Source organism: Panthera uncia, assembly GCF_023721935.1.
Source record: "Panthera uncia isolate 11264 chromosome A1 unlocalized genomic scaffold, Puncia_PCG_1.0 HiC_scaffold_16, whole genome shotgun sequence".
NCBI lineage: Eukaryota > Metazoa > Chordata > Mammalia > Carnivora > Felidae > Panthera > Panthera uncia.
In genome coordinates this window covers 66914728-66940723 of record NW_026057576.1, presented here as the reverse complement: position 1 = coordinate 66940723, position 25996 = coordinate 66914728, and the positions used below count along the sequence as shown (strand labels likewise).

The following is a 25996-nucleotide window of genomic DNA, read 5'->3' as shown; positions in this document are numbered from 1 at the left end:
ACAGGCTTTAATCTTCTATCTGGTTAATTTTTAAGTAGGCGGCATAAAAGCATCACACTGTGAATATTTTACCATCCACCAGTTCAAACACAGGGTCTTGTGTTTGTGGAGAAGCGTTCAGGGACGGATCAATGGTCAGAGTCTGACAGGCTCTGGGGACTTTGGCTGATGGGCTCATGTAGACTCTCAGTCAGCAGCGGTTCTGAAAGCCCACACATTTAGGCACAGGGGAAGTGGCATTTTGACGTCTGCAGTGAGCCTGCAGTCCCGAATCACACGGAGTCTCCCTGTTCAGAGGCCCCTGTAATACAAGGAAGACCTTCCTGGGTACTGACTGTTCACTTCCTAATGACAGCTATAAATCTTGAGCAAGCTGGCTTCGATGCTAAATTTAGAGATTCAGCAACACCTTTCGTATTATAAATGGAAACAATCCCCATCAAACACACAGGAGCTAAAGGCTAGGTTGAACTCAGCAGGCACTAAATACAATTAACTGAGTGAATGCTGAAAATGCAAAGCGCTCAAAGCAGAGTCAGTCCCCGGCACAAGGGTGGGTGTCAGGAGAAGGGGATGATGGTGCCAGGGCTAACGAAGAGGGCTTTTGGTTTCCAGGGATCGTCAGAGTTACAAATCACACCAATCTGATGCCTTGCTTTAAATGGGTCTATTTTAATTTGTTTCATCTTAGCCTGGGAGGTCTTAGCCTTTCTTTTCATATTCAATGGAAAGTAACTTACAATTTCTCTGCCAGCCTGAGGAACCACCTCAGGCCTTGCAAACACTGCAAGTTCTCAGAGGTCTCTCTCCACCCCTAGAAAGGGCAGAGCCAAGGAGAAATGGGATCCTACTGAAGATCACATGCCCAGAGCAAAGTGTACCAAAGCCCTATAGCCCAACAAGAGTGACTCAGAACTCTGCGATGAGAAAATGTGGTGAGTTCTTTTCCGAAGACCCCTCCCTAGCTGTTTAAAACCTGCACCCACGACTCACTACTTTTCTCTCCCTCTAGAGGCCCGGGCCCTAGCAGCAATAGGACACAACAGCCGCTGAAAGTGCAGTTCAATAAATAGAAAGGAATTCAGCTTCTTGGTTAACAGCAAAGTGCAATTCAATCTGCTTTTTGTACAAGCGGGAAGCTGAAAGCTATTCCTGAGGCCCCAAGAATTAACCAGAGAGCTAGAGTCCCTTTTAGTCGGCTGAACTGTAGGCCTGCCTCTGTCCCCACATCCCTCGCCTGAACTGCTGTCCACACAGAGCTTCTCCCAAGCCCTCCTGCACTCCCCATCTGCTACAGGAAAGTGCCTGGACCTCAAAGGTCACATCATTCAATTTCTGCTTACACGGGAATTTGAGAATGAGGGAGGCAACACATCGGATCTGGAAGGTCCCCCTTCCCGCTACACCTCGTGACAAAGTCAAAAGCGATGGGGAGCTTCTAAGTTTCGTATCAATTTCATTCGCCCTTGCACCAAAAGGATTCTCTCCTTGGAAAAGATTTTTAAAATGTCAGTTAACACCGGGAGCCAGAAAACAAAGACAACAACACAACCTTAAACAATCCATCCGTTGAGCCCGGGTTCCCTGAGGAATTGACAGATTCCACCGAGCAGCTGGCAATATCCCGGGCACACTTGGCTCAATGGCCACAAGCGGTATGGAATTTTAGAAGAAAAACCCAAATAGTAGAAAACCATGGGGCGCCTGGGTGGCTCAGTCCGTTAAGCGTCTGACTTTGGCTCAGGTCACGATCTCGCGGTTCATGAGTTCCAGCCCTGTGTCAGGCTGTGTGCTGACAGCTCAGAGCCTGGAGTCTGCTTCACATTCTGTGTCTGTCTCCCTCTCTCTCCGCCCCTCCCCTGCTCGTGCTGTCTCTCTCTCAAAAATAAACGAACACATACACACATAAAAAAGAAAACTACAAGCCTCTGCAGACAATGATTCACAAGAATTGAAAAGGTGCAAAACTCAAAGCAAAGTGGAATGGAGACGGGGAAAAAAGGATTTATGCCAACTTCATAAGCAGGACAGAGGCCCAGTGACATGCAGGATGCAAAGGCAGGCTGCTGACCAACAGCTGGACTTGCCTTTAGATTTATGTCAATAGTCTGAGCTTCAAGCAATGCACGTTACAATAAGAAACCCAGCCCAGAAACAGACACACAACAGTCCCAGCAGTGACACCACAGAAGACTCTGTTGCCACTGGCCTGTCTTATGCATCCTGGTGTAGCAGCCCAGCTGTGTCTCCTCTACGTGAACCGTTCTAGTCAACCGTGCATGCTTCCCAAAAGGCTGCTGGCTCCTGCAATCCCGGGCTACATAACGGCTTCATCGATTTGAGGATTATAAGTAGAGGGAAACAATTAGCAGCAAATCATTCAGAAAACTGAAAGCCACGGGAAGTCATGGCCTTCGCTTCTTCCTGGAACTCCACATTCGTGTCCCCAGTGCCCTTCCGGACACCGCCACGCGATGTCCGGTTGGCATCTCAGACATAAGCCGGCAGAACCAACCTCCCGACTCTCCACCCCTCAGTCATCACCTACTTCCCTCCACCCTTTCCCATTTTAGTTGCCACCAAAATGGCCAGCCAGATGCTTAAATCAAAATCTAAGCATCCCTCTGTCTCCTCGGCCTCCACCGCCAACCCATCACCACGACAGATGGACCCCGTCCCTAGCACGTAGTCCAGCATTTGCAGCCACCCTTCTCTGCTTCCACGCCTGCCACCTCCTTTGCTGCCACCACTGTGGCGTGGACAACAGCAATGACTACCTCACTGGATTCCCAGCTGTCACTGTCCCCCAGCACCCACATGCCAGCTAGACTTTCAACCCCATGAAACATTTGGCCTCTGTCCCACCTCACTGCACTTCACCCTCTCCATTCCTGCCATGCCAGCCTTCTCTTAGGTACAGCTGAGCCTTGAACAACACAGAGATTAGGGCTCCAGCCCCCTGCACAGTCAGAAATCTGCATATAACTGTTGACTTCCCTAAAACTTAACTACTGTTGACTAGAAGGCTTGCCAATAACAAACACGATTAACACGTATTTTGTAAGTTCTATGTATTGTACACTGTATTCTCACGATAAAGTAGGCTAAAGAAACATGATGAAGAAAACCCTAAGGAAGACAAAATACATTCACAGTCCTTGTGTTGTATCTACATAAAAAAAATCTGCGTGTAAGTGGATGTGTGCAGTTCAAAGCTATGTCGTTCAAGGGTCAAGTGTATTTGAACATCTGGAACTTGTTCCTGCCTCGGTCACTGCCCAGCTGTTCCTTCTTTTTTTTTTTTTTTTTAAAATTTTTTTTTTTTTAATGTTTATTTATTTTTGAGACAGAGAGAGACAGAGCATGAACTGGGGAGGGGCAGAGAGAGAGGGAGATACAGAATCGGAAGCAGGCTCCAGGCTCTGAGCCATCAGCCCAGAGCCCGACGCGGGGCTTGAACTCACGAACCGCGAGATCGTGACCTGAGCTGAAGTCGGACGCTCAACCGACTGAGCCACCCAGGCGCCCCCCAGCTGTTCCTTCTACCTGGAAAGCTCTTCCTCCAAAAAGGAGGGACAGATTCTCATCCCTTCCTCAGAGAGGCACCGCAGACTGAGCCATCACAAGCGGTGCCCTGGTCACCTTCTATCACATCCTTCTCCTTCAGTTACCCATAGAGCCCTTACTGTTATCTGACAGTTCTTGCTTCATCAGTCATCTAGTCTGCTCCCCTGAGGGTCAGGCTTGTCTTTTCACCACTATGTTCCCGGTGCCTGGAACCGTGCTTTGCACACAGTGTCCACTTTGTAAGTACTGCTGACTGAATGGCTTCACCCCTTTGCTAAATGATGGTCAACCACCCACAGTATCCAAGATCCTGTGCTCTGCACCAAGAGTGCGGAGAAGGATGTGACACGCTTGGTCTAATCAGCTACGAGACTGAAAGCCACGGGGCGCCTGTGTGGCTCAGTCGGTTGAGTGTCCGACTTAGGCTCGGGTCATGAGCTCACGGTCTTTGAGTTCGAGCCCCACGTTGGGCTCTGTGCCGACAGCTCAGAGCCTGGAGCCTGCTTCAGATTCTGTGCCTTCCTCTCTCTCTGCCTCTCCCCTGCTTGTGCTCTCTCTCTCTCTCTCTCTCTCAAAAATAATAAACAAACATTAAAAACAAAAAAGCCACGGGTGGCAGGGCTGTGGCTGGTCAGACTAATGTACCACTTGTAAGAGCACTCTTGAAAGGGAGGCATTGTGTGTTCACACATTCCCACCAGACTCTGTTCTCCTTTAGCATATGTGCGTCTTGTGCAAATTATAAAATTGGTAATAATAAGGGTGATGATGGTTATCATTCAAAAGCATCCCTACTGGTTCTGGCCACTTTATGTATACGACTGCTTATCCTCAAAACAACCGTGGCCAAGCAACCAGCGTGGTCGCGCGGACACAGGGGCATTAGCAGAAGCGCAGAGGGGACAAGTAAATTGGCCAGTCACACAGGGACAAGGGCAGGCCTGACTCCGTGCTCACGCTTCTCCCACTTAGGCCAACTTTCAAAGAAATCGATCTTCAGCTCATGTCCAGTCGCCCATGGCAGCAACAGAGAGAAACGGAGTTAACATCTTGGTCTCACAGGGTCTGACTTCCCCAAACTGTCTCGTGATGTGACAGACAGAAGAAGGGAAATATGACAGCAATAGGTTATAAGACCAGTTCACAGCACAGCTTTGCAGAAACCCAGGATTCAAGGAAAATGTGGTACATTCTTTCTCCCCATGTTGGTCAGCACCATCGGGAGCACGGAGCAGATGCGGGTCAGATAAATGCTGTGAAAATGCTGAATCAGTTGACGGAGAACATTAACTTTCCCTTCTCCTCGGCACCCCGTGGCAATAAAGAGCAAGTTTCTAAACCACTAACCTTGTGAGTTCTTCCTGGAGTTGTGTGTGGTCAGGTGGAAAGAATTTCACCACAAACTTCACAACAACATGCTTTGGCCCTAAAAGGGGGCAAAAAACAGTAGAGCATTTTTGATTTGTTCCAAATGCAATTAAAGAAAAAGACTCCGGAAGGTATATTATACAGCAAATAATGGATCTCATTCCAAGCCATCAAGAGTCCATCTGTTGACGTCCAGGTCGCTGAACAGGTAGTTCAGTTCCTAATTCATACTTCCATATTGCAGGGAGACAGAGAGCCCTTATAAAATAACGTTTTGACAAAAGTATTTCATTCAGGTATTACATTTTTTCTCTGAAGACTTAAACTGTACCCGGATTTTAAAAACAGGCATTCGTCTTCCAAAATTTATCAAACTGGCCCTTTCAGTCAAAATATGGGCTTTCGACAATGAGGAAATAATGAAAATGTAAATTGGTTATACAATTTAGTACTTCAAATGATCTACAAGGTACAGCTTCCACTGTGTTCATCAAATATGTATGAGCATCTATGTGTCAGGTGCTCCCCGAGCGCTGGAGAAAAAAACATCAACACGACGTGACCCTGCCCTCGTCCAGTCAGCCGAAGCCCTTCATAGGTGTCTTATAAGCCATCTTACAGACGAGTTCAGGCAAAATCAGGAAGCAGATCTGGGGTGGGTGGACAGGGAGAAGATCAATGGGATGGGTCACTTGTCAGAATTAAAATGTCAAACAGATCATAATAATTTGTAACCCGAATCAGAGCTTGTTTTGAGGTACAGATCAAATTTTATACATATATCTACACACATATATATTTATGCTCAATATAAGAGGAGTCTTGTAGGTTCTACCATTTGGAATGACAGCAATGAGTTTATGTTCTATGAAATATAAGGTACGATAACGAAATCCAAATTTTAACAGCAGCTGTCTAAAAGCAGAAAAAATTTTTTTTTGCTCTGCCTTCGCTGTCACAAAAAACAGATGTTGTATTATCATTTCTATGATAACATATTTAAGTTTATGAAAAAAACGCAAAAGCGACAGAAGGTGAAGATGTAGACAATATATACAAAATGAGGAGAAAAACAAGGCACAGAAATAATGAAGCCCGGAGACACTGGGCCCCCTTTCCCTGACCACTCACTCTAACAATTAATAGAAACCCTCGCCTGTCAACTCTGGATCATAAAGTAACAATAGCAAAATGGGGAAGAACAGGAAAAACCATGCTATCTCCTCTCCACGGGGATCCCCTGAGGCCACGCAGATCCTTAGAAAACCTGAAAGTAGGAAGGTGCTATCCCCCAATGCACAATGACAGCTTCACACAGCTAGCCATAGCACGAGGAGACGGAAGGAGAATCCTCACTCCAGGGTGGACCCAGCAGTGACAGACGCGGTCTTCCGTCTGTATTTGGCAACGGGCTAAAAGACACCTTGCCACAGTGAGCATTTCCCAGGAGGTATTGCAGGGACACACGTCATCATTCTGGATGCTTCGCTACCTCCCCCGTCAGGCCTAGGGGCTTCTCCCAGCAATGTGCCCCTACCCTCCAGCCCCCCAACACGCTCAGGTCACTGGCCAGCCACCCTCGTAAATGTTAAACTAACAATGCCAGTTTCATTTTCGGCATCAATAATTGCTTAATTTAAATGACAGAAGCTCAACATCCATTTCGAGTGCATGGGGGCCATCCAGACACCGTGTGCCTGCTCAGTACAGCCACAAAAATTGCTAGAAGTGGCCCAGTGGGGCTTCTTAATAAGACATTAAAACGATCCCAGCAAAGTAGTGTGGAGCTTCAAGCTCAACTAATGGAATGCACCTCTGTTACTACCCTCAGACTTTTGCCCGGGCTGTGGCTGCAGTGAGGGGGCATTTGGGATGAGTTGTCTGACTCTGCGCTTGACCTCAAAGTGGAGAGGAGGGAAACAGTCCTGGTCCTGGGGCACAATGAGAAGGGACAGAGAAAGCGAGCCTTCTTCCCTCACTCCTCTCCTAAATCCTCCTTAATCTTCCCCAACACATACTGTAAATGCAAGCCAGACTCCCTTCAGTTCTGCCTGCCATTCAGACACACACACACACACACACACACACACACACGCTTTCAGGCACTTTATTTTTCCAAGCAACCAATACTTGCACTCTGATTTCACAGGCATTGAAGAGGCAGGACAGAAAACCTAACATCAATTTTATGAATACATGGTTGCACCTTCCCCTTCAAAAGTGACAGTAACAACCTCGGACAGAGACCAGGCAAGCTCAATTACTCTGGAGATTAACAGCATGCTCTAGTCGTTAATCAAAAGGAGGTTTGATTTTCCAAGCAAGGTTTTGATTACCAAATTGTTAAATATTAATACTGCAGAGACATTTTAATGGCACATGGATTAGTGGATGAAAAGAAATCATGGGGCCAAAAAAGAAAAAAAAAAAAAAAAGAATCTGTGTCATCAGTGTGCTGGATGCCACAGGGCAAACAACATCTAGAGGAGGAAAATGTCTGGCTTTATATTTAACATCACTGTTAAACACATGGTGTATACTTACTTCTAATCTGCTTGACAATAGGTTTTAAGAGATCCAGCCACACCTACAAAGGAAAAAACAGATTGAGACAAATTCTCAATGAAAGGATGCAAGTATTTGGAGGCTTGACTTGGAGCTGTTTAAAATCAAAATACTTTTTGAGTATTCGAGACCGTCTGTTCCTATTCTCTGCAGGACAGCGTATCTTACATCACTGACCGCTTTTATAGTAGAGATCCAAATTTGCTGGCATTATCCCTGAGCTTCAAAGCTACAATCTCTCCCAGATTCAAATGGTTAACTATGAATGTGTCTCCTGTCATCTGCAGTGTTCCACCAAAGCTAGCCACTCAGGAAACTCGGATGCATGATTGCATGTGTGGCTACAAGCTGAGTGAAATATGCAGGCTCCTTAATGAAACAAAATACGTGTACATACACACATTTACAGAACAGCACGCCTTTGAGGGATATGGGAAGGGATGTTTAGAATATTACCTCTGCACTGGGTACTCTCCATAAGCTTTTACCTCTTAAAAAAATTTTTTTTTAATGTGTATTTTTGAGAGACAGAGATAGAGTATGAGCAGGGGAGGTGCAGAGAGAGAGGGAGACACAGAATCCGAAGCAGGTTGCAGGCTCTGAGCTGTCAGCACAGAGCCTGACCTGTGGTTTGAACTCACAGACCACGAGATCATGACATAAACCAAAGTCAGCCAAGCAACCGACTGAGCCACCCAGGCACCCCACTCTTGACCTTCTGACAAGGTCAGAAGGATTTCTGCTGCCCAGGAGAGTAACCTGAGACTTGTAGGGACCAGTAATTTGTCCCGGGCTGGCAGAGCCAGGCCTGAAGCCAGGTATATCCAGCTTCAAGGTCCAGACTCTTCACATACGTGCAGTTTAGGGGGCAAGATTAAAAGAGAGAGGAGATAAACCAGCTGCCCTTATTGATAAAACATAATTTAACCGTATTATCCTATTTCACACATGCTTTTCTCTCAATTCCTGGTCATTTGAAAAGGGTTCTACTGAAGCTCATATTTGCATGTATGACAAAAGCAAGGTTAATGTGCCTAATATAAAGAGGATTTATAATAAGAAAAACCAAATACTCCCAAACTATGCAAAGAATAACAGCTAAATGACAGAGAAAAAAAAAGAACAATGGCTAATGGGAAAATGTTCAAATTCAGGAGTGATTTACCCTACAAACGCAAGTCTGAATAATCAAATACCACTTCTGCCCATTACATTTGCATCTAGATATGCCTCTATGTATGCACATATTTGCATTTTATAATTCTCAGATTTAGCAAAGGTAGCAGAAAATGTACACTGTCTTACCTCTATTGGCGAATAAATGAATTGGTATGTTTCTGGAGACTAATTAAGGAATAATTACGAATAATTATCTAAAGCCTAAAAAAACGGCTCCTACACATATTCTTTCATCCAGTGATGCAACTTTGGTAAATCATACATTTATGCACAAAGATTTATGTAAAATAAAAATGTTGTGATTAGCATTGCTGATAGTAAAAAATTTTTACAATAATAAATGAAATAAAATAAGTCTACATTTATATGACACATTATCATGCAGGCATTAAAAATTATGTTCTTGGTGAATATTTAAGTACGTGGGAAAATGTGTTTGGGAGGTTGGAAGATGAGCGACTTCCTGTCTTCTGCCTTTCTCCATTATTCAAATTAGCCTTAAATTGAGCACTAAGAATTCTTATAATGCAAAAACTAAAAATTTTAAGTCTCTGCTTATTTAGGTTACTCTTCCCCCATCACCTTTTCAAATAAGTAAGATTTTGTTTAATTAAAAAAATTTTTTTAATGTTTATTTATTTTTGAGAGGGAGAGAGAGAGAGGGAGGGGCAGAGAGAGAGGGAGACACAGAATCTGAAGCAGGCTCCAGGCTGTGAGCTGTCAGCACAGAGTCCAACATGGGGCTCGAACCCACCAACTGTAAGATTGTGACCAGAGCTGAAATTGGACACTTAACCAACTAAGCCACCTAGGCGTCCCGAATTTTTTTTAATTAAAAAAATTTTTAATGTTTATTTATTTCTGAGACAGAGAGAGGCAGAGCACGAGTAGGGGAGGGGCAGAGAAAGAAGGAGACACAGAATCTGAAGCAGGCTCCAGGCTCCAAGCTGTCAGCACAGAGCCCGATGCGGGGCTCGAACCCACAAACTATGAGATCATGATCTGAGCCAAAGTCAGTTGCTCAACTGACTGAGCCACCCAGGCACCCCAATGTTTTTTTAATTTTTAAAAAATGTTTATTTATTTTTGAGAGATTGGAGTGGGGGCAGAGAATGCATGTGCACGCATAAGAAAGGAAGGGGCAGAGAGGGGGATAAAGAGAAAATCCCAAGCAGGCTCCACACTGTCAGTGCAAAGCCCTACATGGGCCTCGAACTCACAAACCACGGGATCATGACCTGAGCAGAAACTGAGAGGCAGGATGCTCAACTGACTGAGCCACCCAGGCGCCCCCGATCAGTAAGATTTTATCATGAAATTCTCATTTCTGTATTTCCTATCCTCTGCTGCTCTCCTGCTTCACGGAGCTTCTGGTCTAGTGAGGAAGCGACAGGAACCAACTCCCCCAAACTGACAAAAGTGAAGACGTGCCTGACCCAAAGGGAATGCAGGGAGGAGCAGAGGACTCCCAGGGTCTGGGGCAGAGCAGTCTGACCCAGGCATGGGGGCAGGGGGACCGGAGACCCGATACAAACAGGACATTGTGAAGGGAACACGTCCCTAAAGATGCTGTCATGTGGAGATCTGAAGGGAACAGAAGACACACAGGTAAAACCTTTGTCCAGGTGCCAGAGGTGCAAGGGGATAGCTGCAGAGCAGGGCTGGTGGGTCAGGAAGGGGTCAGCCTCCCCGGAAGCCATGTTGAGATTCTTCATCCTTATCCTAAGAGCAATGTAAAGGATTTAAGCACAGGGCTGATACATGCAGATGTGCACTGTAAAAAGACTGATCTGGCAGTGTGGGAACAGACAGAGGGGCTGGAGCAGAGGCAGGCTGACCACACAAATAGTGCAGGCAAGAGAGGATGGTATTTTGGACCAGGAATGCAGAAGCAGAGTCGGGGGAAGTGGGCGGATCTAAGAAAAATTTAAGAGGTAAAATCCCCAGGGATTTACTGATGGACTGGATATGGTGGCTGAGGCAGAAGACAATGACCAAAATGACACGAGAATTTCTGCTGAGGGTATCTGGACTGATGCTGGTACAATTCACAAAGATGGGAGTGCTGGAAGAGGGGCCAGGATGGAGGTTCTGGACACTTTGATTTTGTTGAGGTGCCCTTGGATTTCATGAGCAAGAGACAGTATGGAAAAGGCGGGATGCACTTGTCTGGAGCTCTGAGGTGAAGCCTGGACAGGAGATCTCACACTAGAAGTCACCACAAGGCACCCAGGTGACTCAGTCATTTAAGCATCCAACTCTTGGTTTCAGCTCAGGTCATGATCTCATGGTTCAAGGGTTCGAGCCCCACGTCAACCTCTGCAAGGATAGCGCGTAGCCTGCTTGGGATTCTCTCTCCCTCCATCTCTGCTCCTCCGCTGCTCATGCCCTATCTCTTTCTCTCAAAATAAATAAAACATTAAAAAAAACTAAACAACAACAAAAACCTACTAAGAAAAAAAGGAGGAGGGGGAGGAGGGGAGGAGGGGGACAAGGGGGGGAGGAGGAAGAGAAGGGTGAGGAGAAGCGGGGGGAGGGGGACGAGGTGGGGAGGAGGGGGAGGAGGAAGGGAAGCAGAAGCAGAAGCCGCCACCATCCTGACTCCATAGAGGATAAGCGTCACGGAGACTCAGAGGATAAGGCTCACCGAGTCCAGAGGATGAAACCTATGAGCACCGATGGCACGTCCACCACAGACCAGCCAGGTGGAAGCAGATGAGAACAGAAGGAAAAAAGGAGAGTGGTGTCACAGAAGTCATAGGAAGGCAGTTTCCAGAAGGAAATATACCAAGAACTGTTCAAATAAGATGAGAACTAAAAGTTCTGCTGGTGAGTTGACTCAGAGGTGGGGCTGAAAGTCTGGCGGGTGGTGAAGAGGCAGGAAGGACACAGACTTTTCCAAGAAGCTTGGCTGAGAGGCAGGCAGCAAGAGACTAGGGCCACAGGGGGTGAGGGATCAGATAAGGGTATTGTTGAATTACTTGTTATTATTATTCTGTTTTTCAAATGTTTTTAAGTAATCTCTATGCCTAATACGGGGCTGGAACTCACAATTCCAAGATCAAGAGTCGCATGCTCTACTGACTGAGCCAGCCAGACGCCCCTATTTGCTTGTGAGTCACAGAAAACTGGGTGAGTCTAAAAAAGTGGAGGGATTCAGGGGCACCTGGGTGGCTCAGGCGGTTGAGCGTCCAGCTTCGGCTCAGGTTTGTGAGTTCGAGACCCGCGTCGGGCTCTGTGCTGACTGTGTAGAGCCTGCTTGGGATCCTCTGACTCCCTCTCTCTCTGCCCTTCTCATGCTCTCTATGAAAAAATAATAAACATTAAAAAAAATTTTTTTTAAAGCGAAGGCATTGAGAATATGAGCAAGAAGGGTTAGTCACCAATGTCCTAAGGGATGTGAGAAGACAGCCCTAAAACCCAGGGCAACGGCCTGAGGTAGAAGGAAGAGCTATTCCACTGAGGGAGACAGAAAGGCCAGTGGCAGATGGGAGTTTACATTTCTGTGCCGGGAGCAGGGAAGTTCCTCGTGGAGGCTTTCTGCTTCCCCAGTCAAGTGGGAGGCCTGGAGGACTGAGGCAAGCAGTGAATACTGGAAATAGTTGCACCGGACGGCGCGTTAACTGGAGAACCCCAGTGGGATTTCCCAGGGCTGCCGAGCGGCCACTCACGAGCCTGTAGGCCTGCGCTCTCCCAGCCACCTCGGGGAACCGTCTCCGCGAACCTTCCCCACTGCCAGCTCTTCCTCAACTTCCACAAGCCACTCAGGACAAAACAACTGTGCTCTGGCAACATAGCCGCCAATTTTATGAATTGTTTTAAAACATCTCTCGTCTGTTTTTGGCATTTCTGTGGAAAGCATCGAATACAATCACCAACTGGAGCCAACTGAGCATGTGGTTTTACAACACGCAGGTCTGGGAACATCAGACCGGCCTGAATTAGCCTGTTTGGTCAAGCTCTGCAGCAAGAAGGCTACGAGCCATCGATCACGTCACAGCTGACCCGCTGGGTGAGAACTCAGGGCCTCCGGGAACCTCACCGTTTACCAGTTACATTGATGTTTGCGGGGCTCAGAGAAAAGGTCTTGCACACGCAGGACTTAAACTACTATAAATGGGGGGCGCCTGGGTGGCTCAGTCGGTTAAACGGCCAACTTCGGCTCAGGTCATGATCTCGCGGTCCGTGAGTTTGAGCCCCGTGTCGGGCTCTGTGCTGACAGCTCGGAGCCTGGAGCCTGATTCAGATTCTGTGTCTCCCTCTCTCTGACCCTCCCCTGTTCATGCTCTCTCTCTGTCTCAAAAATAAATAAACATTAAAAAAAAAAATTTAAACTACTATAAATGGACGAGCTACAGGGAACAAGAAAAATAAGGCTGCCGCCTGACCAGAGTTAAAGCGTTGAAGTTTGCTATGTGGGGAAGGCGGCTGGGAAGCATCTAGACTAGACTAGGTCATCTTAGACCAATCACTTGTTCACTGAACCTAAGCAGGACAGAAACAAGTTCCAGACAAGTTAAAAAGGCAACAAAGGCACCATCACCTATCCTTCCCCACCGATGGATCTCCAGACGGTCACAACTGTAATGATCTCCATGTCTAATCGCCCCGCCCACCCCTTCCACCAGGCCACACTTCCCTGTCTTCTCTAACACCATGCAGCTAGGCTCCAGAGCACATCCATGCTACCTGACTCTACAGGGATTTGGTTTAAATGAATGGATTTCTAGAAACGTCATTCCAATCAGTACAACCCACTGAATCAGGGAACTTCCCTTGCTGGGGTTTGAAGGCCCATAGAAGAGGCTGCTGGGGCCACCATGCCCGACAACCACGGACTCGGTGGCTTGGACAACAGATCTGGAGGCTCATGGTGTCATGGGTTGGGTTTCTCCCGAGACCTCCCTCGACTTGTAAATAAATGTCTGCCTTCCGGATGTGCACACCCACGACCATCGTTCTGTGCACACATACTCCAGGTGTCTCTCTGGTATGTCCAAATTTCCTCTTTGTAAAGTGACAAGTGTCAGTGGATTAGGGCCAACTCTAATGGCCTCATTTTAACTTAACCATCTCTCTTTTTTTAAAAAATCTTTATTTACTTTTGAAAGAGAGAGAGAGACAGAGACGGACAGACAGACAAATAGACACAGGGAAATATAGAATCCGAAGCAGGCTCCAGCTGCTCTGTCAGCACAGAGCCTGACGGGGGCTCTGTGAACCACGAGATCACGACCTCAGCCGAAGTCAGATGTTTAACCGACTGAGCCACCTAGGCACCCATTAACCACCTCTTTAAAGGTCCTATCCTCAAGTACAGTTTCATTCTGAGGTACTGCGTGTTAGAGCTTCAACACAGAAATTTTAGGAGGCCACAACTCAGCCTATAACATCTATCTTCCACAATTTGGTATCAACACAGCTTCCCAGCCCAGTGTTCTCCCATTTGCCTACATTTCAGTCAGGTTCCCTTTTTTCCTCTGATCTTCTTCTGTTAATGTTAGGGTTAAGTGAGAACAACACTTTACTGCCTAGTTATGAAAGGCAGGGCAAGATGAGCCACTGCTCCCAAAGCGGTTTCTGTTCTTTCCCTAAACCTTTTTAGCCCCTATCATGTTGGTGACATTTTAGGCAGATTTTGCAGGCAACTAAAATATTGGAGGTATTTTGGAAAGGTTCTTATTAAAAGAGACTCAGTTACTAGATATCTTTCAGGAAGGGCACTGGGAAGAGACTGTTTCTTGGGCACCTCCTGCATGCCAGGCACTAAACAGGTGCTTTATAAATTCTCATTTAATGCTCCTAACAATATGGTCATTTTACACAGGCAGGAAGCCAAGCTCAGAAAGCTTATTTAAGCTGCCCAAGGTCACACATAGCTGAGATTCAACATCAAGTCCATTTGACCCCAAATCTGTGCTTTTTCTGTAACATAATATGCTGCCCCTCTAAAAGCTAACAGACTCAACAAAAGCTCAGCTCTCCTCTTCAGGTTTAAAAATCAAAACTGCAGGGTGCCTGGGCGGCTCAGTCGGTTGAGCATCCGACTTCGGCTCAGGTCATGATTTCACAGTTTGTGGGTTCGAGCCCCGCATCAGGCTCTGTGCTGACGGCTTGCTCAGAGCCTGGAGCCTGCTTCAGATTCTGTGTCTCCTTCTCTCTCTGCCCCTCCCCCGCTCACGCTTTGTCTCACTCTGTTTCTCAAAAATAAATAAACGTAAAAAAAAATTTTTTTTTAAATAAAAATCAAAACTGCATACAACAGGGGCGCCTGGGTGGCTCAGTCAGCTAAGCGTCCGACTTCATCTCAGGTCATGATCTCGTGGCTCGTGAGTTCAAGCCTCACATCGGGTTCTGTGCTGACAGCTCAGGGCCTGGAGCCTGCTTCCGATTCTGTGTCTCCCTCTCTCTCTGCCCCTCCCTCACTCATGATCTCTCTTTCTCTCAAAAATAAACAAACGTTAAAAAAATTTTTAAAAACTGCATACAAAAATATTTCATCACCTATAACATATATAGGAGCCAGATAAAATGTTATAGAAAATTATCTAGTGTCTAGAATTCATTGCAACAAAGTAGTCTTTCCACAAGCTAATTCCAACAAGAAATAACTTTACTTTGAATTTGTTTGTAATAATTTGTTTAAATGTAATTTTTAATATTAATGTTAAGTGTGGCTTTCTTTTTAAACCAATTAGAGATTTTTGATTCTGTCATAGATTTACAGAGACTGGATTTATCTTCCTACAGGAAAAACAAATAAACAAAAATAAAAAAAAAAAGGGAAAAAAAAAAGGGAAAAACATACTTAGCACAACATATCTGAAGGCTGAGGACACCAGACAATGAGAAACTGTGATCCCTCAGAGACAAAATAAAATCACGATCCCTACACTTGCCCTAGACTTCTGTGTACATTAGGTTTCCAGGCTGTGGTACAGAGAAGAAAAACCCGGAAAAATCCATGAGTTGAAAAGGTGGGGCTGACAGATCACCGGTGGGGGGGGGGGGGGGGGGCGAGTAATAAAGAGTAGGAAGCTCCCTCCAGAAAGATCATTTAGAAGAGTATAGAAGGTTCCCATTGAGTAATCAGCTGAATACTGATCAATGTCAACTTGTGAAGAAAGTACCCAAGATTTGGGAGAAAGAACCAATGAAAAGATTCAAGGTATCAGTGCCTGGTGCTCACAGAGTCAGGAACACTACCAATTCTCACCAGCAATATCAGACAACCCGAGGATTCTGGGCACTGGGCAGAGTACTGAAGAGTCATCCCTCAGCACTGAGGAATAATTAACCCCGGACTATACAGTACATGAGACCCATTTAATGTGCTTAAAAGCCAGATATGAGAGGATTAAATGGTTTCCAAATAACTTAATTGCATCCCAGAACACTCAATAAAAATTTATAGGAATATAAAACTATCCAGTACTCAACAAGGTAAAATTTACAATATCTGACATCCAATAAAGAAAAATCGCCAGACACACAAGGAAGCAGGAAAACAGGACCCATAATCAGACAAAACACTCTGACCTGGAATGCAGGCATTATAATTAGCAGAAGAAGGACATAAAGACAGTTATTATAACTGTATTCCTTATGTTCAAAGTTGAGATATAGAAAACATAAAAAGACCCAGATGAAACCTCTAGAGATAAAAACCACATTGGGAGATTAACACACACACACACACGATAAGATGAAAATCAGATTAGACCTTGCAGAAAAAATACTAATGAACTTGAGGATGCAGCAATAGAAACAATTCAAAATGAAATAGAAAGATAACCAAGACATTAATAGCGCATCACAGAACTGTAGAACAACTTTAGGCATCCTAACATGCATGGCACTGGAGTCACAAAGGACAGGAGGTGGCAGTGGAGGGGGCAAAAAACAGGACAAAAAATGAAAAGAAAGAACAGCTGAAAATTTTCCAAATTTGGTGAAAACTGTAAACCCAACAGATTCAAAAAGCTCAGAAAATCTCCAGCCTAAGAAATGTGAAGAAAAGTGCATGGAAGCACATCATCACCAAACTGCTCAAAAACAGCAGTAAAGAGGCAATCTTAAAATCAGCCAGATATGGGGCACCTGGGTGGCTCAGTCGATTGATTTCAGCTCAGGTCATGATCCCAAGGTCATGGGATCAAGCCCCAAGCTTACGATTCTCTCTCTCTTTCCCTCTGCCTCTCTTCCCCGCTTGCAATCTCTCTCTCTAAATAAATAATATAAATAAACAGCCAAAGAAGATTATGCACAAAGGAACAAAGGTAAAAATGACAGCAGACTTCTTGTCAGAAACAATGCAAGTGGGAATGCAATGGGGCAAGATTTTAATGCCCTTGAAGAACAAAATTATTAGAATTTTATACCCAGCAAAAATGTCTTTCAAAACGGAAGGCAAAATAAGGACTCAAACATATGAAAGCTGAGAGAAGTCATTGCCAGCAGGGCTGTACAAGAAGAAATGTTAAAGGAAGTCCTTCAGGCAGAAAGAAAATAATATCAGATGGAAATCTGTGTCTACACAAAGGAACGAGGGACACCAAAATGTCAATTGTGTGGTTAATATATACAATATCTGAGACATTTTTAATATTATTCATAGACAACTGACTGGTAAAAATAACAACGTAGTGTGGGATTCATAACTTTTGTAAAAGAAAATAATATGACAAAAATAGCAAAAAAAATCAGAAAAGGGAAAATGGAAGTATACTACTGTAAGTTCTTATACTGTAGGTGAAGTGGCATAATCTCTCTTAAAGACAGGCCCTGATAAGTTGAAAGTGTGTATTATGAACCCAAAAGCAACTATGAAAGTTACAAATGAAAGAGTTATAGATTATAAGCCAACAAAGAAGGTAAAATGGAATCACTGAAATATTTAATTAATCAAAAGACAGGCCAAAAAAAGGAAGAATGGGTAAGACGAAGAGAAAATAGCAAGATGCCCCATTTAAATCATATCAGCAATCACATTAAATGTAAATGTTCTAAACACCCCCAATTAAAAAGCAGGATTGTTAGACTGGACAAAAAGGCAAGGCCCAAATGTATGCTACCTTTAAGAAACACACTGCAATATAAAGATGCAAAAAAGTTAAAAGGAAAAGAATGAAAAACGTATATTATGCAACCAGTAATTTTAAAAAATTACAGCAGCTATATCAGTATCAAGGTAAATATCAGAACAAAGAATATCACCAGGGATAAAGAAGGAATTTTTTTCATAACAAAGGTGTCAATTAATTCAGAGGGTAGGAAAATCTTAAGTATTTATACACTTAAAAACAGAACTTCAAAATACATGAAGCAAAAAGTGATGTAATAGCAAAGAGAAATAGAAAAATCCACAGAGTCTGAGATTTTAATACTTCTCACTAGTCCTGGGAAGGGCACTCTCTTCCCAGTCAGCAAGGCCCAGATGCCAAAGCATCAAGAATACAGAAAATAAAAAAATACTGAAGGATAAGATCAGTGGTTGTGAGGGCCTCAGAGAGGAGGGAGGGATCCGTAGGTAGAGCAGAGGACATTTTTAGGGAAGAGAAACTATTCTTTATGATACTTTGATGGTGGACACATGTCAAAGACATTTGTCAAAACCGATAGCATATACAACACAAAGAACGGACACTAATGTAAACTTTGGACTGTAATATGTTAATACTTGCTCAACAATTATAATACACATATCACACGACTGCAAGATGTTAAAAAATAAGGGACCCTGTGCATTTGGGGGGGGTCAGTATACGGTACCTCTCTTTACTTTCTGTCCAGTTTTTCTGTAAAGTTAACATTTTTTTAAAAAGTCAATTAATTAAAAAACAAATGAGAACAAAAAACCCCACGTATCTCTCCAGCTTAAGAAATGGAAGGTTGCCCATTGCTCTATTTTTCCCGTGATCCATCCTTCTCCCAGACTCTCTGCTCAAGGAAAGCTTTGCCTCCTCTGAGAACTGCCCCATAGACCCAGCCATCGTGGCCTCACACCACGGTGCTGCTGGTGATGTGTGATGACAGAGGCACCCCACGGCCTCATTTCTGCTGGGTTCCCAAACTTCCATCTGTCTGTGGCTCAGCAAGTCTTCATCCTTTACACCTGGCATGTGTCCACAAAGACCCCCTCTGGGATGTAGATGCCCTCAGACCCCCGGGGGAAGAAGCAACGTCAGGACAGGAGGCTGCTACTAAGCATACGGGAAGGAAATCTGGCCAACGCCAGTGGGGCTGGGAAACCACCAACAAGGGATGTAGCCATGGTTTCTATGGCTTCAAGCCCCTAGAAAGCAAGTCTGCAACTACAGAGTGAAATGCGTCCCTCCAAAATTCTTATGTTGAAGCCCTAACCTCGCTATGTGACTGTCTCTGGAGAAAAGGTGTTCAGAAGTTAATTAAAGTTGAATAAAGTCATAAAAAGATAGAACTGTGGCCTTATAAGAGGAGGAAGATCTCGGTCTCTGTCATGTGAGGACACCGTGAGAAGGTAAACCTCTACAAGCCAGAAAGAGTGTCCTCACCGAAAGTGACCATATAAAATATAAATATAAAATATAAACTAAACAATAAGATGCCCATCTTCTTCCTGAGCTTTATCAGCACGCATTAGACACTGGAACCATTTTATCAGATCAGTAAGCACTGTGGCTTTAACAAAACACTGGTGGGCCAACTTCTCTGGTTTCTGAGTTAGAAGGCAAGCACAAGATACAACAGATATCCGAGTACCTCCCACGCGCAGGAATCCTGCTGGGCTTGTGACTGTAAAGTATCAGAATTAATCCTCATGACAATCTTGTAAAATCACCACTTATTAATCCCATTTTCCAGATAAAGTACAAAATCAAAGAGGTTCAGTATCTGCCCAGCTGCTATATGACAAAACAAATGTTCAAACAGAGATTTACAAGCCATGATGCATGCCCTTCCCGGGATCCTCAACAGGCTGATGAGATAAATCTTATTATACACCTATCTCTACCACTGAGGCTCACACAGCTCTCTGGGAGGGACCAGTGTGAGGAAAGGCAGCCAAGCGTAGCAGAGAGCGGCTTGCTGAGACAGGCTTGTGTGAAAATCCTGGTTATAAAGATCATTGTCAAGTATCGGGCAAGTTACCTCTCTGAACCTTCTCACTGTAACATGGAGATGATAAAACACCCACCTCAGAGAAATATTTTAAAGCAGAGATTGGCCAACTAAGGCTCATGGGCCAAATCCTGACTATCATGTGTTTTGGTACAGCCAAGACCGGCCTTTACACTTCTCGTGATTGGAAAGAAAAAAAAACAAAAACCAAAAAACAAAGGAGTGTATTTCATGATGTGAAAACTCTGAAATTCAAATATCCATGCCCCTAAGTAAAGTTTTATTGGGACACAACCATGCACATCTATTTAGATATTGTCCATGGCCGTTTTTGTGCTGTGATGGCAGTGTTGGGTGGTTGCCATGGAGACGGTATGGCCCGCAAAACCCAATCCATTTACTGTCTGGCTTTTTGCCAACCTCTCATAAGAAGAACAAATGAGATGCATTCAGGTGTGCAGCAGAGTCCAAGGGCAGCCAGGCCAAGGTCTCTGAGTTCACTCCAATGGCAAGCTACTGTTTTTCTGGCCTTTTACCAGCCCTTACAGTCTAGCTACCAATTAGCTGGCATATTAAGGACAGAGTCTTGACTCCTAGGATCAATAGCATTTCTGCCACGGAAAAGACCAATCCATAAAAAAAGCTGATGAAAAGATCTCTCTGCTCCTGTGGGGCAATCTCCCGGGCACGGCTTCCTGGACTCAAAGCCAAGGGCAGGCCAAACTTGCATGTAAACACAGCAACCAACTCTATTAACTGGCAAGCCACAGGACAAGTCTAATTAAGGGTAGAGCGCAATTGATTACTAATTATCACTAGTTTATTTCCCATCCTGAGAAACACATCTTAGACCACAGAAAGTACTCCTTCTCCCCGAGGCTTTTTTCAAACCCTTGCAGAACGGCCTGCCCTGACGTGGGTGTTTCATGTGATGGAAACGAGACAAGGGGCGGAAGGCTGGGCTCAGACGTGAGCCTACCGTCTAGGCACAAAGGTCCACAATTCCGTGTGCCAGGGACTCTGGGGATCCTAGTTTCCCCCGTAACAGGCACAGGCCCATGGGCAAGGCCAGCTGTGACGGCCCACGTTCAGACATTTTGAGACCCACCAGGCTTCTCCTTGGTTTGGCAGACAAGTAAACGGCCTCCCAGAGGAAGCCCAGTAAAGGTAATAATCACAACAGTAGCATTTAAAAAACGATAATATGTCTGTGTGCACCGCAGCGTTTTTCACAACCACCGAGGGGTGGAAGCAACCTCAACGTCCACCAACAGATGAACGAGCACACACAACATGGGACAGCCATACAACAGAATATCACCGAGCCTCAAAAAGCACGGATACCCTGTCATATGCTACACCGTGGGGGAACCTCACATCATGCTCCGTGAAACAAGCCAGTCGCAAAAAGACAAACACTGTGGGAGTCCACTTAGAGGGATCTAGAGTAGTCAAACTCACAGAGACGGAAAGTAGGTTGGTGACTGCCAGGGGCTGGGGGGAGGACAAGAGAGCTGTATCACGGGCACGGAATTTCAGGTTTTTAAGATGTGGCACAATGTGGATACAGTTAACACTATCGTACTGTCCACTCAAAGGTGGTTAACACGCTAACACTTACGTTAGCTGCTCTTGGCAATTTAAAAAATGGGAATGATCAGAGTTTCCGTAACTAACACTTTCTGAACACTCGAGTAGGTCCCAGACACAGGGATTACATGTGCTGATTTTTTTTAAAATTTTTTTAACGTTTTTAATTTATTTTTGAGACAGAGAGAGACAGAGCATGAACAGGGGAGGAGCAGAGAGAGAGAGGGAGACACAGAATCGGAAGCAGGCTCCAGGCTCTGAGCCATCAGCCCAGAGCCCGACGCGGGCTCGAACTCACGGACCATGAGATCGTGACCTGAGCTGAAGTCGGACGCTTAACCGACTGAGCCACCCAGGCACCCCTACATGTGCTGATTGACATTATCACATATGAGCCTTTCAAAAACTCCACAAGTTGGGCACTCTTCCCTCATTTCTACCCACGTGCAGAGCGAGGGTCAGCAAGGCCAGCCCCCTGCTCCGGTCACCCTGCTCCAGGGACTTGAGGGCTGACAGTTGGACCTGCAGAGCTCCTTTCCTGGGCTGCTACAAAACACCACCCCACTAGAAATCGACAGAATCTCAGAAGGCAATAGAAACTACTGGATACCTATCTTAAATTCCCAAGCACCTTTACTAAGAGCAGAGATGAAAACCCAGCCAGACCCCTCCGTTCAGCCTCTGGATACTTTTTGGTCATTATTTCTGCTCCTCTGTGCTTTTATTTCATTGAGTTTTGGGGATAAAGTTTAACTGATGTTCTGTTTTTTAAATGTTCATTTATTTTGGGGGAGGGAGGGGCAGAGTGACGAGGACAGAGGATCTGAAGCGAGCTGCACGCTGACATCAGCACAGAGCCCGTTATGAGGCTCAGACTCACGAACCCTGAGATCACGACCTGAGCCAAAGTGGGATGCTTAACATACTGAGCCAACCAGGTGCCCCTTATTGACGTTTTATACACACACGGTGCACATGTAGTAAGCGTACAGCTCACTGAATTTTTACATGCTGATTGCACGCGTAGAACCAGCACCCAGATTAAGAAACAGAGCACGGCCAACGGCCCCAGAATCCCTCCTTGTACCCTTCTCCAGTCACCTCTACTGCCTCACCTAACAATGACAGATTAACTGTCGCAACAACTTCTTTCTTAAATTTTATAAAGTTAACTGTCGGGTTGGGATTTTGTAATTGACAGAGAATAAAATATGGAAATATTGTCAGAATGGAAGGATGATGGACAGCATGGGCTTGTGTTTAGACAGAACTGAACTTGAATCAAAGCTATGGCATTTCCTAGCTGTGAACCTCTGGATGAGGACTTAACCCCTTTAAGCTTTAGCTTCCTCATCAGAAAAAGGGTATATGATGGGCACTTCCTGGAATGAATGAAATACTGTAGGTAAAACTAATATGATGCCTTGCAACGAGGTATTACTCTCCAGGGCACGTGTTAGCAAACTGTGGCTTCCTGTATCCTAAATAAAGTTTTATTGGAACAAAGCCCATCTATTCATTTACATATCGCCCATGGCTGCTTCCACACTATAAGGGCAGACTTGAGTAGCGGCAACAGAGACCCTACAGCCTGCAAAGCCTTAATATAGTATTTATTATCTGGCCCTTTGTAAAGTGTACTGATCCTTGCTTTAGAATATGGGCCATGTTAGCTGTTGTGTCCACAGGGACCAGAACAGTCTGGCACATGGTAAGCACTCACGTGGTGGCTTTTTTTGTGTGTTACATGCGACAAATAAACACCTGTTTTTTTGGTCATCGTTACTAGGTTTTCTGTATTTTGCAGCTGAACATATTACAAGAAAGCAGTGAGATCATAAAAATCAAGCACGATAAAACTTAAAAGTCACCAGCACAGGTGCTGGTGCACAGGAAGATGAACAGGTTTGTAAATTTTAGAAAGGCACTGAACTTGGGGTCAGAAGAACATAGTTAGAATCTCAGCTCCACCATTAGCTAGTTGGCTGACCCAGATACAGAACAGTTATGAGAATCTTAGTGCCCTCAACACTACTATTTTTCGTTTAGAAAGGCATCTCCAGCTGGCTCAAACAGGGCAAGAATGGAGTCAGGGAAGCCACTAGGACCTTGTAGTAATTCAGGCAAAGGTGTTAGAAATAATGAGATAGCATATCCTCCAGTGTTCTGAGAATCATTATTTTAACACAAAAAAAGTTTATGAAACAATGTTCCATAGAACTTACAACACGGTATTGTAATTATTTGTTTCCTTGTCTCTCTTACCAAGCTGTGCACTTTTTTTTTTTCTCTTTCAAGCTGTGCACTTCTAATGAATGGAAACCATAACCTCCTCTTGCTGTCACTTTGTATCACGTGTCTTCCATGATATAAAGTATGAGGACTGAGGCCGTGTAGGCACAAGAAATTTGTTGGATAAATAGAATGCAGAATTAGATTTGGCCCATCTGTGGTCATGCGCCATATGAAAAAGGACTGGGAGTCAGGGAGGCTTAAAGTTTAATTTAAGTACGAGGAAATGGCGAAGAGTATTTGGAGACAGGAATAAGCTGAGAAAACACTATTCACACCCACTTTTAGGTATGTGACAGATTGGTTCATTCACCATCTACCCACTCGCCTCCTGTGTATGTCTTCCTCGCAACACTCTCTTCCTTTGCTGTGATGAGTCCCTCTCCTGGTTTTCCTCCTCCCCATCTGCACCTCCTCTGAGAGTTCTTCCCTCTCTGTCCATCCCTTAAATGCTGGTGTTCCACGCTGGCTTCCTTTCTACTCTCTACGCTCTCATCCAGTTTCAGAACTTCAATTAATATTTAAAATAATCTTGCGGGGGAGCCTGAGTGGCTCAGTCAGTTAAGCGTCCAACTCTTTATTTCGGCTCAGGTCATGATCTCACAGTTTATGAGATTGAGCCCTGCGTTGGGCTCCGTGCTGACACTGAGGAACCTGGCTGGGATTCTCTCTCTGCCTCTCCCCTGCTTGTGTGCACACACACACACTCTCTCTCAAAATAAACATTTAATTAAAAAAATAGTCCTATGAGTCTTAAATCTCCATTTCAGCTCACATCTCTTTCCTGTGCTCTGGAAAATACACCCACAGGCCCTGCCCACTGGATGTCTCCACTGACACCCCCAAGTCCTCATGTCTGGGATGGAACTCATTGTCTTTATCTCTTCCCAGACATGGTGAGGCTTTCATCCCCAGCGATTGGTACCACTGTCCCCCAGATGGCAAAGCTGGAAAACCCAGCTGCTCTGAGCCTGCTTTGTCTCACAAGCCCATCCATTCAGTCACATCCCCAACCACCTCCTCCTCCAAAACCTCTTGAATCCACCCATCTCGCTCCAGCCCACCACCTCGGTTCTCCCGTAATCCCTTGCCGCTACGCCTCCAGCCAGAAACACAGCAAACCCCTAACGGCCTTCCTGATTCTAGTCTTTTCCTATTGCAGTCCAGCCCAGTCCTCTGTCTAAACCATAAACCAGATCATACCATGTTCCCTTTAAAACACACTGACAGCTTCCCAAACACACGAGCTTGGTACAGAACTGTGCTGTCCCACACAATAGCCGCTAGCTACACGTGTCTCCTGAGCACCTGCAATGCGGATGGCATGAATCAAGAGGGTCTGTGTTGGATGCACACCAGACTCAAAGGCTCCGCATGAAAAAATGTGAAATAGTTTATTCATAGTCTTTGCTCCTGATCACATGTTGAAATGGTAATGGTTTTGGACGTATTACATTAAGTTACAAATACTTTTAATTTCACTTTTTTTTTTTAAACAAAACTGCTAGAAAATGTGAAATTACATACGTGGCTCATATTTTATTTTTACTGGACGGCAATGGTATAAAAGTCCTTCGAGATGTGGCTCCCTGCCTACTTTTCAGTTTCCTCTTTCTCATCTCCTTCACCTGAGCCTCTCCTCCTTACCTGTCACCCCCAGCCTTCCTTGAACATTCCTGCAGGTTGTTTTCTGTTCTTTATACATGGGTCCCCCCTCTCACTGGAACATTCTATTATTTTTAATGTTTATTTATTCTTGAGAGAGAGATAGGGAGCACGAGTGGGGAAGGGGCAGAGAGAGAGGGGGAGACACAGAATCCGAAGCAAGCTCTGGGCTCTGAGCTGTCAACACAAAGCCCGACACGGGGCTCGAACCCACGAACCGTGAGATCATGACCTGAGCCAAAGTTGGATGCTTAACCAACTGAGACACCTAGGCTTCCATGGAACATTCTTTCTATTAGGTCAACTCCTACTGGCCTCATGGGACTCAGCTTTGTAGTATCTGGGAAGGATTTCCTGAACACCAATGTTATTTGTTACCCCCACTGCCCAATGCTCCCTGGCTCCAATGGAAAACACCTGTCACATGCCCTGTGCTGGTCACTGACTAAGCTTGACACCCCACCCGGATCATACATTCCCTGCACCTTAGTTACCGGATCCCTGGAGCAGTGGCTAGCAAGTCCTAGCTACTCTGTATACAGAATGGAAGAATAAATAGAAATACAGTCAATGAACTTATAGTTGCATAGGGTGTCTAATATAAGAATCAGATACAGCCTTAAGAAAGTGCCATTAGCCAAAACACAAAAGGAACAATAAGCTATGTTCT

General features: G+C 45.0%; 1 protein-coding gene across 3 annotated transcripts in view; it reads right to left on the bottom strand.

Moving 5' to 3' along the window:
• The window catches only part of FARP1 (FERM, ARH/RhoGEF and pleckstrin domain protein 1), a 294004-nt gene that overhangs the window by 72495 nt on the left and 195513 nt on the right, over window positions 1-25996 (bottom strand). For all 3 annotated transcript variants that reach the window (XM_049647489.1, XM_049647490.1, XM_049647488.1), the window contains exons 4-5: window positions 7480-7522; window positions 4915-4993 (exon numbers count right to left, since the gene is read on the bottom strand). In XM_049647489.1, the coding sequence (XP_049503446.1) occupies window positions 4915-4993; window positions 7480-7522 (122 nt within the window). The remainder of the gene's footprint in view (window positions 1-4914; window positions 4994-7479; window positions 7523-25996) is intronic.